Raw genomic sequence first — 18141 nt, 5'->3', positions numbered from 1 at the left:
AGAAGAGAAAGAGACAGGCCAGCTCTCTCTTTGGGAGGGAGAACTGCAAGTCACAGCTTCTGTCCCAAAAGTTATTCTGGGAGGACTGGAGGGCTACTCAGTGGGTTCTAACAGGTGCTTCCTCTCCCCCCCTCCGGGGGGGGGAGACTCGAGGAAGGTGGCTCACCTCCCCTGTTCTAGACAGCCTAGGAAGCGAGAGCTGTGCAGGCCAATATAGTAGCCACGATGCTCTCGGGCAGATCCGCCACTCTTTAGACAGGGAGGGTGGCGGAGCCTGTTTGGCCCACTAGAACTCTTCCTGGTGGCAGGTCGGTCCATCCACCTTCGGGCTGTTCCCTTATTTCCGCAGCGGGCCTTTCAGTGAGTCTTGCAATGCCCCCAGTCCTCCTGGAGCACCGTGAAGGTCACTGAACCCCGACTTGCATGCGAAGAAGTGGGTTGCGACTCACGAAAACGTACGCTGGGAATCAGTATTACTTTTCCTTTTGGGACGTCCATTAAAACCCTGCTGGCTCGCGTGTTTTAGCGCGATCGCTCTGGCTTTTTTATAGTAATCCCTGGATTTTCTCTTTGAACATGTGATTTGGAATGGGGTGGAAGTGGCGGGGTCACAGTTGCTCGGGATGCATTGCCCCCCCCCCTCCCCAATCCCTTGCCTTCTCTTACTGGTGACTGTCGTTTGTAGGAGGCACAATGGATCGACCGATTAATCCGCCACCCACGGAAGCCCGAATAGTTTCATGAAAGCCGATTCAGTTCCATCGACCACCAGCTGTTTTGAACAAAACGTCGTACCATTTAGAATCCGGGGAAGGGGGGAAGGGCAGTTGTGATGAAGCACTCTGCACATGGCTAGAAGCTCCTGCTCCTGACACTGCCCATTCCAAGCGAATGGCCGCCGGCTGAACTGAAGCCGGGAGCTTCTCTCGAGCAAGTCCACATCCTTATGGGAAAGTGGTGTGTGGGTTAGGCAGCCCTGGGCCCATGCCCGGGGGATCGGGCTCCAGGAGGGACCCGGGAGCCAACTCGCCCGGGTTCGAAGCCGGGGCTCGGCCGAATGAGGCCGGGAAAGCAGCTCTGTGACTTTAAAGGGCTCTGCGCGGAGCTCCCGGCAGGAGGCGTGGCTCTCTCTGGCTCGCCGCCGCTCGGCTGCCGCTTGCCATTGAGCTCGGCGCGCCGCCTCCGCTCCTCAGACCCGCAGCCCGGTCCGACGGCGGCTCGGCGACTTTCTCGGGGCGACCCGTGCCGTCCGCCCGGTCCCTCGGCCCGGCTCTTCTCAGCAGCGGGCAAGGTAAGGACCCAGCCCCAGACCCCGCCGCCACCGCCGCCGCCGCAGCCCCTTCCCCTCCAGGGCTTGGGCGAGACAGTGGCTGCGCGGGAAACGGGGGCGGGGGGGGGGTGGGGGCGCGTCCCGAACCTGTCGTCCCGAACCTCCGGGCACCTGCGCCCCGCTCTCCCCTAGTTTGAGAGATGATCCGCACCACACCTAGGCAGGCGGGCGGGCGGGAAGACAGGCGGGGTATTTGCTGGGCAAACAAAACTCCTACAGGAAGCGTCTGTCTTTCCCCTCCTGTCCATATAATGTCCATTTCTCCACCTCTTCCATTTCCCTCTATACTACGTCTCCTGGGCGTCTCATTCTTTCTGTCGTCGTGCCCCCCCCCCCCATACCTGCCTGCCTCAGCTCACTTACTAGGGAATAAGTTCAAGGGAAAAGAACGGGACTGGCTGCCAAGTCAAGGCGAGGGCTACACATGAACTTCGCCTGCCCGTCCGTCTCCCCAGCCTTCTGTGCTATCCCTCCTACCCCCCCCCCCTTCCTGCTGAGGGGGATCCCATCAAAATCGGATCCGGGGGTGTCTGGTCGATCCCGAAAACGGCTCGACAAGCAAACTCTCTCGGCTCTTGCCAGGAGAGCCTGCCAGGTTCCCAGCCCGAGCTTCAGGCGTGCGATCTCCTCCCGCAGCTTCCCCGTGCCCACCGCACTTCTCCGAAAGCTTTCCTCTCCATAGCAACGCTTTGTGTGTGTCCTTATCATGCAGTCAGTCGCCCGTTCAGCACGCCTCCCGGAGCCCAGAGAGGTGTCTGTTGGAGATCCGTAGCCCTCTCGTGCCTGTGGAAAGGGTCTGGCTTGAACCTGAATGCCTGGGAGTTGCCCCCTTAGGTCGTCAAGCCTATTAACTCCGCCGCGGGAGTGTTGACTTCCGTGGGGCTTCGCTAAGCGCGGAGTGTGAATGACAACCTTTGTGTTGCAGGTGCCGGAGCATTTGTTGCCCGGTTCTACAATCTGGTCAAGTCAGAGCACTCGACATGAAATCGCTTGCCAGCCCCGATTTACCGCCCAGATAGCCCAACATACTGAATCCGCATATATGCAAGCCCTTGGGCGTTTGCCAAACTGTCCCCTAATGGCTCAGAACCAAATACCTGACTTAATTATTGATTCGTAGAAAGTGGACCTACAAATAGTGCTTCCTTTCCTGTCCCCTTTCTCTACAGCCTTACAAAAAACAAACCTCGCACCTGCTTTGTTAGGAAATAGCCTTTGCTGCCCAAGCGTTGAGTGAGACACTGGAGACATTCCTTTGGATGAGTGGGAGCAGATGTAGAAACTGAGGCAGCGTCTCCAATGAAACCTTTGTACATTTTCAAAACTTTGTCGTGGAATAAAGCCTGGAGCCGAACCTCAATCCTCAGTTTTCTCGGGAGGCGGGAGGGGAGGAGGGGAGGAAGCCATCCAGAGAGGAAATAAGGCGGGGGAGAGATAGATGGATGAAATCACAAATGTTTGCATTGGTTGCTTTAAAATATGCTAAAATGTGCACCGCTGTGAAGTCCAGAAAGTGCCTGAACAAGTAAATCTATCATATCTTCAGCTCCTTAATTAGGATGCACGTCTCTTTGGCAGCTAAAAAATTAATTACCATCTTAAAATGCCATTAATCATCGGCACAGCAGAAACGAGGTTGTGAATCTGAGTTGAGCTAATAAGAGACAGAGGGGAACCCAATCGCTTTTCTTGGCGTGTGGGAGTGGAAAGCGAGTGGGCCGCAATGTGGTCTTAACTGATAATATCAACATTCGTTTCAGCACTTCGGCAAGCAGCATTAAGGGGGGGGGGGAGAGAGAGAGAGAGAGAGAGAGAGAGAGAGAGAGAGAGAGAGAGAGAGAAGAAACGGCCGAGGAAGGGGAGGCCTAGCTGGATGTGGCAGCAGAGGGGCGAACGACTTTGGTCTGCAGCTCTCGTAGGTAAAGGGGATGCTGTTTAGGTCCTGCTCAGGAACTAAGCCAGTGATCCCTACACAACAGCAGGAAATCAGGATTCACCACAAATGTCCACGATCCAATGCTTGTCAAAGGCCTGCTGTAAGCACACATCCTAACGCCATCTTTTTTTTAAGTCTAAGGGCCCATCACAAAACCACTGGCATCAGGTCTTAAAACAGTCTCCTTACACTGAAGATGGAAAGCCAGGCCTCCAAATAATGTTATAAATACCGACCAGTTAAGAGGGACCAAGATACGATGTGAAACAGAGGACCAGTAAGGGCACAATTTCAAGACCCTCCTTTCTCAATGCAAGCCTTATTTTTATTTAGGTTTATTAGGCACAGGAAGACCATCAGAGACAGGGTTCTATTATCCAGAGACGGCAATTTTTTTATTGGTCTCCTATTATTTTCATCCCAACCTGCTTTACTTGATATACGTATTTTCATTTCCACTTCACCTGGGCTGTGACCTTGGATAGTGAAAAGATGTTCCTGCTAGTCTCGGTATGGCGGAGAGGAAGAGTAAATCAAAATACACAACAGGAAATTGAGCATTTAGAGCCAGAGCTCACTGATGGCGGGAGGCGGGATCGCAATGGAAGAGGTTTCAGGGTGCCTGTATGAGAAAATAGATGTACTGCAGGTCAGATGCACCTGGAGGGGGCATAATCAGCTCCCTCAGCAGAATTTCATGCAGTCAGGGCACAGACCTTCCAACTGAACTCCAAAGGAAAGTGGCAGAACTAGTTGCTCTCTGGATGTTAGAACGGCAGGCTTATGTAGATAAGGATGGCTGTTACTGGTGTATCTGTTTTGCAAGAGTTACGTAATAAAGACGCAAATGCCAACTGCAACCTTGCTTAACAGATGGGAACAGGGATGGTGGCTTTGAAGCCGAAATTAATGATATATTTCATGAATGGCCTATGTCCACAGGGAGCTGTTCGCAACCATTGCCATCAACTAGCCATTAGCCTTGACTTTAATAGGATGTGGATAGTGCCCTGAACGTGGTCAATTGATTTTTCACTACCTTCTAAAGAGTTGGCAGCCCTAAGATTCGTCCTATTATGTCACAGCTCTGGATCGAAGAACTGAGAGAGAGAGAGAGAGAGAGAGAGAGAGAGAGAGAGAGAGAGATTGTCTTGGAGAGAAATGAGAAATGTTTCCTTTAACACTGAAAGGGAGTGAAGGTATATTATACCATCTGTTGGAAACTGTCGAAGTAATTCTATGTAGATCATCACAACAATAGTGTGGTTAGAGCAGTATGAGCCATATAATCAGATAACATATCTCCCCCCCCCCCCCCCCGCGCGCTTCCATGTTAGGAAGCCCAGAGAACAATGGCTTATTATTTTTTTATTCCAATAGCTTATCCTCTGGCCATGTGTGTCGGCACCGCATAGGCCGCGAGCTCGATGCTGTGATGCTCTCCGTGGTGCTGAAACGGAGAGTGGCCGTTAGCTCTAGTAAACACTACAGAATAAATTCGGTAGCTGTCCGTGGTGGTGGTGGTGGTGACACGTTTCTAGTTCCTAAGTATCCAACTAGGAACGTGAAACGTTGTAGAAATCACAATAGATTGCAGTCATAGTTTCATTTGTAAGGGTGGCATGTCATCAGCATGTCATAAGCTTCTTCAAAGGAGGAAGGTATGCTGTGAAAAGAGGAAATTTACAAAAGCTCCTGATCTAACAACAGATACCTCCCTCCCCCCAGTTGTTGTATCTGCCGAAGTTTATGATGAAAGTTAATACCTTGTAGTTTTATAAAATTCTTGGTAGGAGTCTGCTCAATATGTTTACTTTGCTGTGATCTGTCCGGCCATACCGGTAGACACCTGATGTGTTATGTCAGTACTCGGACTCAATAAGAAATCTCCTCGCTCTCACAGAAGCTAGGACTCGCCCTTTTTTTGATCCGGCTCCAAACTCTACATTTTCCTGGTGAGATATCCCAGCTGTGTACTGAAGGAGTCGCTAGATCTCCTTGCTTTCAGCACTAGGTACTCTTCCCGCCCCCCTCTCCTTCAAGTACTCCAATAGTCAGCTCGTTTGATTGAATTGCCTGCTAGACTGCAGGAGTAGCCATTCATTATACTTAGTTTTGACGCTGCAGTTAGGTTTCCATCCTTTAAAAAAATCCAATAATATTCAGGAATACCTTAGCAGAAGGTACGCTTCGGGTCGCCGTGGTTTAAAAGCAAACATGTGCAGAAGAAATCAGTTCCCATAACACTAGCAACTTATTCTGAATAGCTTTGAAATAACATGAGCTTCTAAGAGTCACAGGTCCGAACATGAGGTACAAGAGGTTCAGAATAAAAATAGAGACTGCTGCCCTGTCCATTCCTACCAGATAGGAAGTCATATTGAAGTCAGCGTCTCCTTTCTCAGTTTCTTTTGCCTTAAAATTGGAAGACCCTCCAGACATAAGATTAATATCTATTCGTTTTCATGTAGCCGTAATAGGAATTATCTTATCCACCAGTCAATACTTAAATAGATTCAAGGACGATATTTCCATTCTAGTTGCACAAAAGAATCGTTCATTCGCCACCAATGTATTTTAATGAATCCACAAAAGGAAAAATCCTCCCTCCTTCAGAAATAAAGGAATCTGAATTGCGTTTCCCAGAAAAGTGTAACATCAGGGAATGAATCACCCAACTAGAGTCAAATTGAGCAGCTGAAGAGATATAAAGAACAACTGTTCACAAATGCAGGTATATGCTAGCTGGCAAAGACTGCGAACTAGTCACTGCAGACACAGGCCTTTTGATTTCAATAGCAATACTTGGAAGGAAAATCACCCAAAGACAACCTTTGTCAGCATTACTTTAACACTTGGTATTTACGTACTATTTTACAAAGTGAGCCCTCCAGTCATTGCTGAGGCTATAGAGGGTGGCTTTCAGGATGTGCAATTGAAAAACTTCCTTCCGTCTTGTTATTTCTGGGTGCTCCGTATACCTCAGACAGTGCGGTATAGTCCTGGCAATCCCTCTTCCTGCCCTAACCTGAAAGTCAGAGCCAAAGGGTGTTTTGTTTTTTTGGAGCAAGTACCGTTTAACGTAAGCAGGCCGTAGGAAATTAATGGCTGGACATTCGAAGGCAAGGCTGTAGTTGGTATACGTTTCGAAACAATGGCGATGCCCTTCTCTTAAGCTCACTGTTGTGGTCCCAACTAGTCAGCTGTGAACATCTTTAAACTAATTTTGCTAGAGTCCCCTCCCCCTCCCCCTCCCCCTCCCCCTCCCCACTGGTTGCTTGTATTGTCTTCGGACTTGAATGGGATTGTGGGGTTCCAGTCAAAGAGTACTGAGAGCTTAAGGCGCTGGCCAGGCTTGGTTCCCTTTTAACTGGGATCTGAATCCGGCCTCATCGACCCGCACTCTAATTGGCTGGAGTCCCAGCAACTACTTCTGCTTAAGCAGACTGTGTATAGTTCAGAGCCCCAGACAGAGCAGACACCCGACTTCCACGCTCAGCGCCGCTCCTTTCCCAGACGCCGGGAGGTTATTGGAAGACAACCCCCATCACGTAAGGCACGTCACGTAGCCAAGTTGCTCCAAAACACTAGTAGGAATAACCAGATTAATAATTCCACCAGACCGCGTTGTGTAAGAGACCTGGGGAAGGGCTGCTTAGCCAGCCCCCTGGAGCCCGGAGCCGCGATCTCCGTCTCCAGCTCTTCATCTTGGCTGCGCGTCAGAAGCCGTGCAGCAGTGCAGTGGAAGGGGAGTCCAACAGCCAGGCGAGGCAGGGCCCGCCTCTCCTTCGGCGGCGGTTCCGCAAGCTCGGATTTCCTACTGATCCCCCCATTCTCTCTCCCCCCCCCCGCTTTTGCCTACCTCCCAGGTTCGCCCGGCTGCCTGCCTGCCTGCCCGCCCGCCCGCCCGCGTGTGTGTGCGTGTGCGAGTGCGTTTGGATTCCTCCAGGCTTCTCCCCCACCCCGCCGCTCGCCCGACTACCATGGATGTCCCGCCATTCCTTGCAGTCGAAGGTTGCTCCTTGGCGCAGTGAACGAAGATCATGCAGGGATTGCTAATGGCTTTTGGAAGCGGCGAGCCTTTGCCCCTGTGCGCGACCATGCCGTGATCGCGTCTCGGGGCCAACCAGTTCTACGGCGCCTCTGCTCTCGACTCGACCGGGGGGGACACCCGACGCTTAAGCAAGGGGGGGAACAGAGGAAAGCGGCGCTTGTGTGCGGAGGAAACACCATGAAGATTATTCCCCCGATTCTAAGTCATCCAGTCTTCAGAGGCGCCCTTCGGCTCCTGTTTTGCTTACTGTGGATTGGATATTCCCAAGGAACCACGCATGTGTTGAGATTCGGTAAGGCGGCTTTTCTGGCGTTTCTTGGCATCGTTACGTGTCCCTAGGATTTTGCCCGTTTGGAGGGCGGGGAGCGGGGGGGGGGGCTTGCTGGGAGGAGGGGAAAGGAGATGGAGCGACTTCCGGGCCAAGATGGGCATTTCGCCTCCCGATGGCACGTAAGGCGCTAGTTTGGTCCTCTGCTGCTTTCTCTAGCTGCAAAGCTGAGCGGTGGCTGCTGATCAAAGAAAGCCTCGGAAATTGACTAACAAACAGAGCCTACCAAACCGAGGCGGATCGGCGCCGGGGAGTTGGGGGGGGGGGTGCGGAATCAAGCCTAGGGGTTGCGTTGACTTGCGTGGTGCTTTCTCTTCCGAGTTGCCAGGGAGAGCAAGAGAGTTTCTGGGGTCGGAGAACTGTTGATTCATTCAGATCGGTCCATCTCTTAAGTGTTCCGTTGCTCGGCTGGTCCACTTAAGACCCAAACACCAGGACGGACCCAATGCTCACCGTGAAGAAACTCTAGCACCTGGTTGACTTGCACTTAAGAGACCTTGGTGAGGCGACTGATCGGGCCGTTTGCCAAGAGACCCAGCTCGCAAACTGCTTTGCACAATTCCCTTTCTCTAAAATAAGCACATGATTTGGCTCAGTGACACGGAGGGTGCGACCGACGCATCTCTCAGGCGGCGTGTCGCCCGGTTAAACAGTCGTGACTAAAGTCTACCGGTGCCAACCACTCACAATATAAAGTCCGCGGGGTAACTCCCGAGGAGAATGTTATCTGCTTATGCTCGGCGCTAACCTATGCGTGTGCGAGGAAGGAGAGAAAAGGTCGGACTAGCAATGCAACTGCTATGTCCACTTACTTGGAAGTAAACCCCACCGAATGCAGTGGGACTTAGCTTCGAGTAAACCTGAGTAAGGTTTTTTTTATCACTGAGATCCGAAGAGCCTAGCCAAGATTTCCTACAAGTATGTCCCGGTCAGGATGGTTCTGGGGCCATCACAAAGTTTAGCAGACCCCCCACCCCTCCCCAAACCGCTCTGGGACGGTTTTCCCTTCGTGGGACACGGGTCAGTCCCGTAGAGCAAGCGCAGCTGGAAGGAGTGTTCAAGCCACAGGGCTAAAGCCCGGGTTGTTTTAATGGCCGGCAGCAAAGGTGTGCGAGAAAAGTTCTTCCAGAATGAAGCGAAGGTTGAGCTCGGGAGAGCAGCCAGAGGGAGCGGCACCCCTCGGGTCCCCCAGCTGCCAGTCCGCGAAGTTACATCCCGTCTAGTCAATGGCAAAACTTCCACTGAAGCTTATGCCAAGAGGGTTTATAACGCTGGGAAAGTTGTTGTGCCAACCAGAGACCGTGTTGAGTTTCCATTGAGGCGGTCCGTCTCTTTCCCCATCACGACACGGCTGTTTCACGGCTCTGCCTCCGTGATGGTCGTAGCGGCAGTTCTCCGCCCCGCTAGAAAGGAAGGAAAGAACCCTTGCTTTTGCTGCTGAACAGGAGGCAGCGAAAAGACAGGGATCGCGTGTGCTGAATTCTTAGTTTACACTTTCCTGCTGCACCCCCTTTGCACGGTGTAATAAGGCAGGTTGCTCTTAGCAACCGTCTTCAGGAATGCTGCTTCCTTTGAACACGGCTAAAGAAGGTCCTTGGAACACCTGCGGGGTGGGGGTGGGTTTCAGTTCCAAGGGGATGGGACCTGGAGGCGACACGATTGTTGTTTGTACCAGAAGATGGGCCGGTCTCATTGCGGCTGAACGCTGCCGGTATACAAAAGTCAATATGCCCCTCCACCCCCACCCCCACCCCCACCCCCACCCCACCCGCACACCTCCACTACCCCTGGTGCGGGTTAATTAAAAATGCCCTAATCTGGAAGTTCTCATCAGCGTTGGGTCATTCAAATAAAACATTGACCGTGGCTGATCGATCCCGCAGTGGAGGTGACCGCAACCTTTTCCTGAGGACAATGCAACTCTCCGTACCCTGACGAAACCACAGCCCCCATTTCTAAACTAAGGGGCCAGTGCACACTGAGGTACAAGGGGATCCAAACCAAGGTTTATCCCATTGATCTCAATGGGAGAGGGGTGGGTGGGTTAAATCCTGGAACTTTCCCCGCGTTGCCTAAACTTTCACTTCCCAATTTATCTCCGGGATAAAAAAAACAAACCCCGTCTCCTGGAGCTTGTGAACACTGAAGGCAGCCCATGCGTGAAGCTGGGCACAGCTGAGCAGCAGTTACTTTTTTCAACCCTGCCAGGGTTGGGAGGGAGGAAAGTGGATGGAAAGAGATGCTGGAAGGAGGGCTCCCCCCGCCCCCCGCCCCCCGCCCACGTTTGCATCTCCCTTAATGGTGCCGGGGAATGTAAGAGTCCTCCTGGCGACACAAGTGAATGCTTTCCACCTGCAGTTCTTTGAAAGGAGCTTAGCCTGGGAGAGATGGGGAAAGAACCAGGGCTTGTGGTGGGTGACTTACAGAAAGCTGAGCAGCAGTTCATCTTGCTGAAAAAGAAAAGAGCTCAGAAGACCCACCGCCTTCCTTGCTAGCAGCCTGCCAGAATCCCATTTTTCTCCTTCTTTTGACATCCTGTTTGCCTACTGGTTGTTAGCAGGACTCCCAGCATGTCCCACTGCCAGCACCCCTGTCTCGCCAGCCACGCTGATTGTCCATCCTAGTGGACAACTCAATGGTCAAAGAAGGTGAATCAGAGTCTATAAAAGCTGATGGGAGCTCATAATTCACTCTCCTCACTCAGCCAACTGATTCTGGTCCACTCAAGCCAAACGAATCAAAAGAAAAGCCTGCATTGTTCACCACCTCCTGCTGCTGGAGCTCATTATTTCAGAATAAAGTGCTCATGCATTTGGATGCTGGACCGTTCAGCTGACAGTCAATATTTCAAGAGCAGGGTTGCTTCACTGGATGCATTCCCCATCCAAACTAATCAACAGAAGCATGGGCATTGATTTTGGTGAGAATATCAAATTGGCCACCTCCTGTAAAAAAAAATGTAAAATAGCATAACCTTCGGTATCTTTTGAGTCATTTTCTTAGTTGGGGACATTTTATGTTTGAAAGCAAAGGATAAATAATACCAGATCTATCCATGTCCAGACTTTTTTCTTTACAATACTGTTTTCCATCCAGGCAACTACTTGATGTTGATATGTTTAATTGTTCAGAATGAAGCTGTATATCAGAATGTATATCAGGATATTGTTTCAGTACCAAGGCCAATAACTGGAGTTGCCTTTGATTGGTGAGTTTGGTGTTTGGGGCAACCTGCCGTCATTCAGAGTTTCTTTAGAAATGGGTGGGACATCAACTGTATACTTATATATGTATGTGAACTTTACTGCAGGGAACTGTATATAGGCTCAATATTGTCGCTCAAATAGAACAGCAGGTTTCAATCAATCAGCATTTTGTACATGTTCCATGATGTTTCACTTCTTAATTTACCACCAGTATAGAATGCAGGCAAACAGTATTACTTGAAAGTAAGTCCCTCTGATTTTTACTGACATTTGCTTTCAACTCAAATTGATTTGGACAGCAGCTTTTGGAAGCCTTTTGCTGTGTGCAAAATCTAATTAAGAGAACAGAGGGTCCGCACAAGCACTCTTCTTGCTAGAAAGGATACTCAAAGAATTTTCAGCAAAAATATATAATTATAATGATAAGCATCTCTTAGTTTGACAGCCATATACATTACTATTTCTAGACACTTACATTCTTGAAGTTGTTTCCATTCACCTATTTAACATGAAAAAGTCACACATTTAAATCTTACCTTTTCTGCAATATGTTATCATCAAACCATTATAAAGGGCATCAGTGATGTATGTCAGCAGGATGTCTTACAAAAGCTATCAATGAATAACAATAAAGCCAGTTCCAAATATCAAATGTTTACAATTGCAAAAGTCAATAATTAAAATTAAAAATTAAAATCCATTTTTGCAACCATTTGGAAAAAAACCCAAAACGAAATGAAATAAAATTATTCCAAGCTCACAACAGTCAGTTGGCAAAGACTGTACTCTGGATTAGCTGTTACTGTGAAATATGGTGTCAAATAGGACCATGGGTGAAGAGAAGACTGAGCTTTTGTGTTAGTATTTGAGACTATGTTTGTATGGTGTCTAGAGCATTCCTTTCTGTTTACTGGTTCATTATCATTTGTTATAGCTCAGTACTTAATAAGAGGTTCTTGTTCATGTGGCAACAATCCACATGGTTGTGACTCACATTATCCTGTGCGATAATATTTACTGGGACCGTACTGTTGTGGTTATCTCTGTATGCTTTGTAAGCACATGAAAACAATGAAGTGTGGCCTACAGAAATCAGGGAAGTATGGGGCTCATATTTTTGGCTCAAGGATCCCATGTTTTAATTCCCTTAACTCTGAAATAATTTTGCACCGCAGTTGTGGTCTTATATGTTGTCTTTGGGGATTCAGTTAAAGTTGGTAAATACCTTTCATCCAAATACTAGCAGTCTTTGAACAGATAGTATATAAACAGGAACTTGTAGTAGTATATGCATCACTATGTATATAATCCAACCTGCAATTTTCAAACAAACTTTTTTTTCTGCAATGATTCCTATTCATCAATGAGAATGCATGGGAGGGACTGAAGAGGAACCTTTGGCTATAGAACAGTACTGTTTCTAATTTTCTTGTTCTTCTCCTTCTAATCTTCTTTCTTTGTGGTGGCTGTATTTAAAATAAAATAATTTTAGCAGTTATGTTTCTAGAAAATTATTGCAGTACAAAAGAGTAGCACAACTTCTCCTGTCAAGTTTTTCATGGTCCTCAATTATGGTTCTGTCTGTATCATGATCATGTGTTTTCTAAACTCTGACCATAACAGGTTTATTGTGACAAACCCCCCACCCCACCCCACCCACACACACACACCCCACACATACACCATCTGATTACACTTTCTGGAAAATGGCTCTTTATAGTGGAACAGAAAGAATTGTGGAAAATAGAAATCTGACAGTTTCTTATAATATTTCATTGTTTATACGGCTAACCAACAATGTCCATATTTGGTTGGGCATCAAGAGCATCATTTTAGATTAAATGGAGGAGTTGCAACTCTGTGTGTTTCATATGGTATACAAGCTCCTATATCACTGACCGTTATATATTTTAACAAGAAACTTCAAGACTGACTCTTTAAAAAAGCCTGAATTTTAATCCTGAAAGTATCTTTTGAGCCTTGCTTTAAATCATTCCCTCACATATGTTCTACCCAAATCTAAAATCGTTCTTTGAATTTCAGGACTGAAATGTTTCTGTAATTTAGTGAATACATTTTTAGAGTCTTCCTGACCTCTATGACTTTGTTAGTCAAAGACCAGCATGTTCCAACATGGAGATTATGAAACAATTAATGACATGTCATTGGCCTGGTAGAAACTGCCTGAATAAAAAGACCTCAAGGTAATCTCAAGAGAAAAAAACCTCAAGGTAATCTCAAGAGGAAGGAATAAAACTAAATTAAACAAACAGTGTGATATAGCTCCCATTATGATTTTAATAGTGGTAATAGGGAAGTTGAAGCTTTTAAATTTGCCTATTGCTTTCTTCTGGTTGGGTAAAAGCGGTGACAAATGAAAATGGCTATGCAAACAGCCAGAATTAAACCTTACCTTCTATCTAGCCTCAGTGATGGGAAGTAAAGCACAGCTAGGCCCTTGCATGGAGTAACCCACTAATGCGTTTGCTAATGGAGATTTAATGATATAGTATTGACAGCTGGATGATTGTTTTTGCACAGCCATTATTATAGTAACAGGGGGCAGAAAGGGGGGACGTTGGGACCATACTTGAATTTCCCAGGGTCTCTTTCTGCAATGGAATAGTGTCTTTTACTTGAATGTGCCCGCAGCAGGCATCTTGACTCAGATTTCTTTCCAACTGATTACTCTCTTTCTGGAAAATGACTCTTCGCCGCTGTTGCAGTCAGTCCTCCAAGCAGGCCAGTCGAGTCAAACTGAATTATGCATTAACGCACTGAAGTGGCAGAGATCCCCACTACTTCTTGTTTCTTTTTCGGCAGGTATTTAAACTGTGCTTGGGGGTATTTGTATGGCAGAGAGTAACTCTGACTTTTGAATTCAGAGAGAGCTGCGAAAGTTGGTTCGCTTAGCAGCCCCTATGGAGCTGAAAATGGGAGTATTTTTTCCTGTTTGTTTGTTTATCGGAAGCTAGTGGGGGGGATTCCCTTGCCAAGGGCAGGAGGCCTTCAGTGTATATTAACAAGGTATTTAAACTCAGTCTTCAGCAATAACAGCACAAAAAAATATTTGGAGGAAAGAAAAGGTTAAGAGTCTCTAGGAGGAAGGAAGACGGTGTAAAGCATTGTTATTGACTGGTTCAGATTAAAGAGCAAAGAGGAAGATTTCAATTTGATAACGTCACAGCCCTTCCTGTTTTTCTTTGCCGCTTGTGCTGACAATTTTGTAAGGTAATTAAATTGGCTGATTGAAGTCACAGTGGTCATGGAGCGATAAAGACCATTTGGATTTAATGGAATTTAAAAACAACAGTGCGCAGCACACAACTCTTACCGAACAAGAATTTTAATGATCCATTCAGGGTGCTGACTAAATACAATGTCCTGGAACAAGTTTAATTGAAAGGGCAAGCCAGATTAGGTGTATGTAGTCTTTATGGATGGAGATAGGGAACTAACATTATCCTTTTAAAAAGACTCATTAATGCATTATTGAGATTAAAAGCAGGTTAAGCAAACTCTTTTCTCTGGGGAATCTTGGGGGGATTCCCAGGCCTTTCCCATCCACAATTTTGAGCCAAAGAAACTTGTGAGAGGATGTTCTATTGATCAGAAATATAACATTATTTTTTAATGGCTACTTTTGGTTTCTGGAAGTCATGAGGAGGTCAAGTAATGCTATCCATATGAATGTGGATAATGGGTAAAGTGCTTTATGATGCTGGACGTAGGGAATTTGGGAACCAATATATCTGTAGAATTCAGGATAGAAAGATTTTCATTTAACACTGAGACTTACTCTGCATTAGTTCTGTGCAACATTTTTTACTTGCCACAGAGAGAGCTTTGTTTTTCTTTTTAGGTTTCATTTTACTCTCCTTAAATCTGCCACTGAAATTATTGTTTGAAGGCCATCTAATGATGCAACCCCGTAAAAAACTCTGTTTCTGTTCTATTCAGTTGTCATGGCTGTGTGCAGATATGGTTCAGTCATGTAGCTGGGAATTTTAATGAAACCCCTTGAATAATATTATATAGTCATGTCATGTCACCCTATTTAGGAGATAAAAAGTCCAGCCATTCAAAAATAGGATCAATTTTCCTTTCGTAGATCTTCAACTCTCTAGTTATCTGAATATTCATAGTATCACTATGGTGGACTTGTAAGGAATTGTGAAACAGCACATTGGTATCCTAAACTGTAGCTATATAATCTAATATTCCCGGCATTATATTAGAAAAGAGACTTAGGGATCAATCCTTAGCATGTCTGCTCAGAAACCTACTCAGGTCCGTTCAAAAGTGTTTACATCCAGGAAAGTATACTTAGTGTTACAGTATTAATATAGTTGTCCCTTCACAGGCCTCTAAATCAGTTACATCATACAAGTTAACAAATGGCTTTTATCAGATTTGAAGCAGACTTCCAAGTTATACTGAACAGATTTATGGAGGAGGTCATTGGAAGGCCCCCTAGGTAGGTATTGTCTCCAACAGTGCTTTCCAGTATGCTTTATTCATAGATAGTAGCTACTGAAGTTTTGGATCTTCTGCATGAAAAGTATGCACGTTACCACTAAGCACACTCACTATTTTTGTGCAGTTGCACATCCATATGTAATAATAGTGCCAAGCCTTTATTGGCATATAAGACAGTACAGGTAAAATACAGTAAAGCAAACAAAACAAAAAAACAGATTTAAAACAATCCCCAAAGAAAATGATAGCAAAGAATCTCTTAATAACAGAGGCTGCTTCTGCATGGCCATGCTGTGTGTGTGTGTTGGCGTATACGACGCCGACACACACCCCCCAGGACCGTTCGCATGGATGGTCCCGGTAAAGACAGGGAAGACGGCGCAGCGCTGCGCCGTCGCCTGATCAACCAGCGCTGCGCCATCGCCCGATCAACTTACCTTCCCTGCGACCTTCCGGCATGTTGCCGAGGCCAGGGGACACCCCCCCCTGCCCTGTGCAACCACTCTGGAGTCACAGGGCAGGGGGGGCGTGTCCCCAGGCCTTGGCGAAGCACCAGAAGGTCGCAAGGAAGGTAAGTTGATCGGAAAAGGGGGGATGGTGCCTTCCAGCCGCTGCCATTTGCACGGCAGCAGCTGGAAGCCGCTGTTTCCAGAAAACCTCACTCGGGGAGCGAGGTTTGGAAACAGCGGCTTTGCGCCGCTGGGAGGGAGCGAGGGTGGTGCGGCTGCGATGCAGCTGTGCCCCCCATGCGAACAGCTCCCTAGGGACAGCATTTTTGCCGTCCCTAGGGCGCTGTAAAAGGCCCGTGCGGAAAAGGCCAGAGTGACACAACAAAGTTAAAAACAGAACTATCCTTTAGAGTGCACATCCATATACAAATTCCTTTTACACCAAATCAACCTGACAGAAACATTGAGATAGTTAAAGTGCTGCCCTAAACTGAAGGCCTTTGAAAACACTGGACTTAGAAAAGAGTATATCTGCTGAGGATTGCCTTTTTGATGCATGCACCCAACTCATATTCAAAATAGTTCTGAAACAAAATTTGGTCAGATTTTAGAACTGCATTGTCAGATTGTTGTGTTTGAAGTTTTATTGAGATGGATGTTAAAAACAACAGCCTCATCTTGACTATACCTTCTCAGAAGGAAGTCCCATTTTAAAAGGAACTGCTAGAAGACCTCTAGACAGAGTTACACTCTTTTGGGCCCCTTGAAATCTTAGAAAGGTGTGACTCTGCTTAGGGTAGCATGGTAGCATCTTAACCAGGGAACTCCAACATGAAGATTTCTATGGCAGTGTTTTCCATAGAATTTCACATGAGAAGAGAAGCAGAAATGAGAGAGAACATCGAGTACTAGTTGATATAGGCATGATCATTATCCACAATCTGACTGACCCCTACCATGCGTCCTTTATGAAGAAAGTCAGGCTAAATATGTCAAAAATTGACAATTGATTTATCACACATCATTGTGTTACATTTGATAAGGCTGAATGTATTCAGTGAGTAAAACATGGAGTTGGATCTACAACATGTTTCCACCCACTCTAACTGGCAATAATCAATTTAGCCAGAGTGTTGAATTTAGTGTACAGAAATGCTTTCCCTATCCTTAGATATGTGATACCTAGCCATTCGAATCCTGAAAACTTTAATTAACCAGGAATCAGTTCTACCCATTCCTATGCAACACCCATGCATTTACTTATTTTTATTCACTTCATTTATGCCCCACTTTTCTCCCCAGTGGGGATCCAAAGCAACATACATAGTTCTCCTCTCTTCTATTTTATCCTTATCAAAACCTCCCTGGTTTTGTCCTTCTCTTCTTTTTTTTTGAGGGGTAAGAGGGCGTTGCAGACAGCATACTAATATTATCCCAAACAATGCTGGCATGGATTTTTCAAACTCAGAAAACAATCACTGTTTCAGAATGTATATGTCCCTAGGTCCCTGATCCCATCTACTCACTATAAATTTATATACTTATTCTTCCTTCTTACCATTTCTTTTCCATATTTTACTGAAACCTCTCACCTTTTTTTCCTACGCAATTAAATTTCCTGTAGTGGTTACTGAAACCAAAATATAAGTGTTCTTGCTACCTTCTGTTCTTCTATGGACATTTCCCTAAATAAGATGCAATGGCCTGGCACTGATAGGGGTAAGGCTTGAGCTTCACCTGCATACCTGCTAGGAATTGTGTGAGCAGGTCTTGGGTGTTTGGATTGGAGACAGAAATTGGCTCTAATTAGGACCTTACCCTCAAGGTCTGTGTATCGCCTATGGGCCTATGAGGCTATCCATTTTTATAAAGCTGATTTATCCTCTGAAGTTTGTTAAACAAAAGCAAATAGCCACAAGGCATTTTAATCTCAACACGAATCTTTATCCAAACAGAACATTCTGAGACCTTTTCCAGTGACAAATGAAAATGTATTAACTCATACAATTAAAAATCTTAGGAGAGAGACTGAACTGGTCAAGGTTATTGGTGAATATTTTGTTTCTTAATTATTGATTGCAAGTTTTCAAATTGTTCAGGGATTCTTACAATGCAATCCTAACAGTGCATGGCCACATACAAGTAAATTCACTGAGTCCAAGGGAATTTACACTGTAGTAAGTGTTGTTAAGATTGCAGACTTATTCTGGTCAGAATATAGACATGTTTTGTCAGGTGTAAGAGATATAGGAGAGGGTTACTGGTTGCAAGCTTAAGCATACATTTCTGAACAAAGTGATGTAAACACATTCTGTCAGATACAAGAAACCAATGACATTAATCCAGAAATATTTCCACC

The 18141-nt window shown here is 46.4% G+C and overlaps 1 protein-coding gene across 2 annotated transcripts in view; it reads left to right on the top strand.

Annotated features, from left to right (window-relative positions):
* Positions 1–1194: 1194 nt before the first annotated feature.
* Positions 1195–18141, top strand: part of GRIK2 (glutamate ionotropic receptor kainate type subunit 2) — a 656874-nt gene continuing 639927 nt past the window's right edge. For both annotated transcript variants that reach the window (XM_048493884.1, XM_048493875.1), the window contains exons 1-2: positions 1195–1291; positions 7136–7612. In XM_048493884.1, the coding sequence (XP_048349841.1) occupies positions 7498–7612 (115 nt within the window). In that variant the 5' untranslated portion in view covers positions 1195–1291; positions 7136–7497. The remainder of the gene's footprint in view (positions 1292–7135; positions 7613–18141) is intronic.

Source organism: Sphaerodactylus townsendi, linkage group LG01 (genome assembly GCF_021028975.2).
Source record: "Sphaerodactylus townsendi isolate TG3544 linkage group LG01, MPM_Stown_v2.3, whole genome shotgun sequence".
NCBI classification, from domain to species: domain Eukaryota; kingdom Metazoa; phylum Chordata; class Lepidosauria; order Squamata; family Sphaerodactylidae; genus Sphaerodactylus; species Sphaerodactylus townsendi.
Note: the sequence above shows the minus strand (reverse complement) of the source record. Positions and strands in the feature narration are given on the sequence as shown.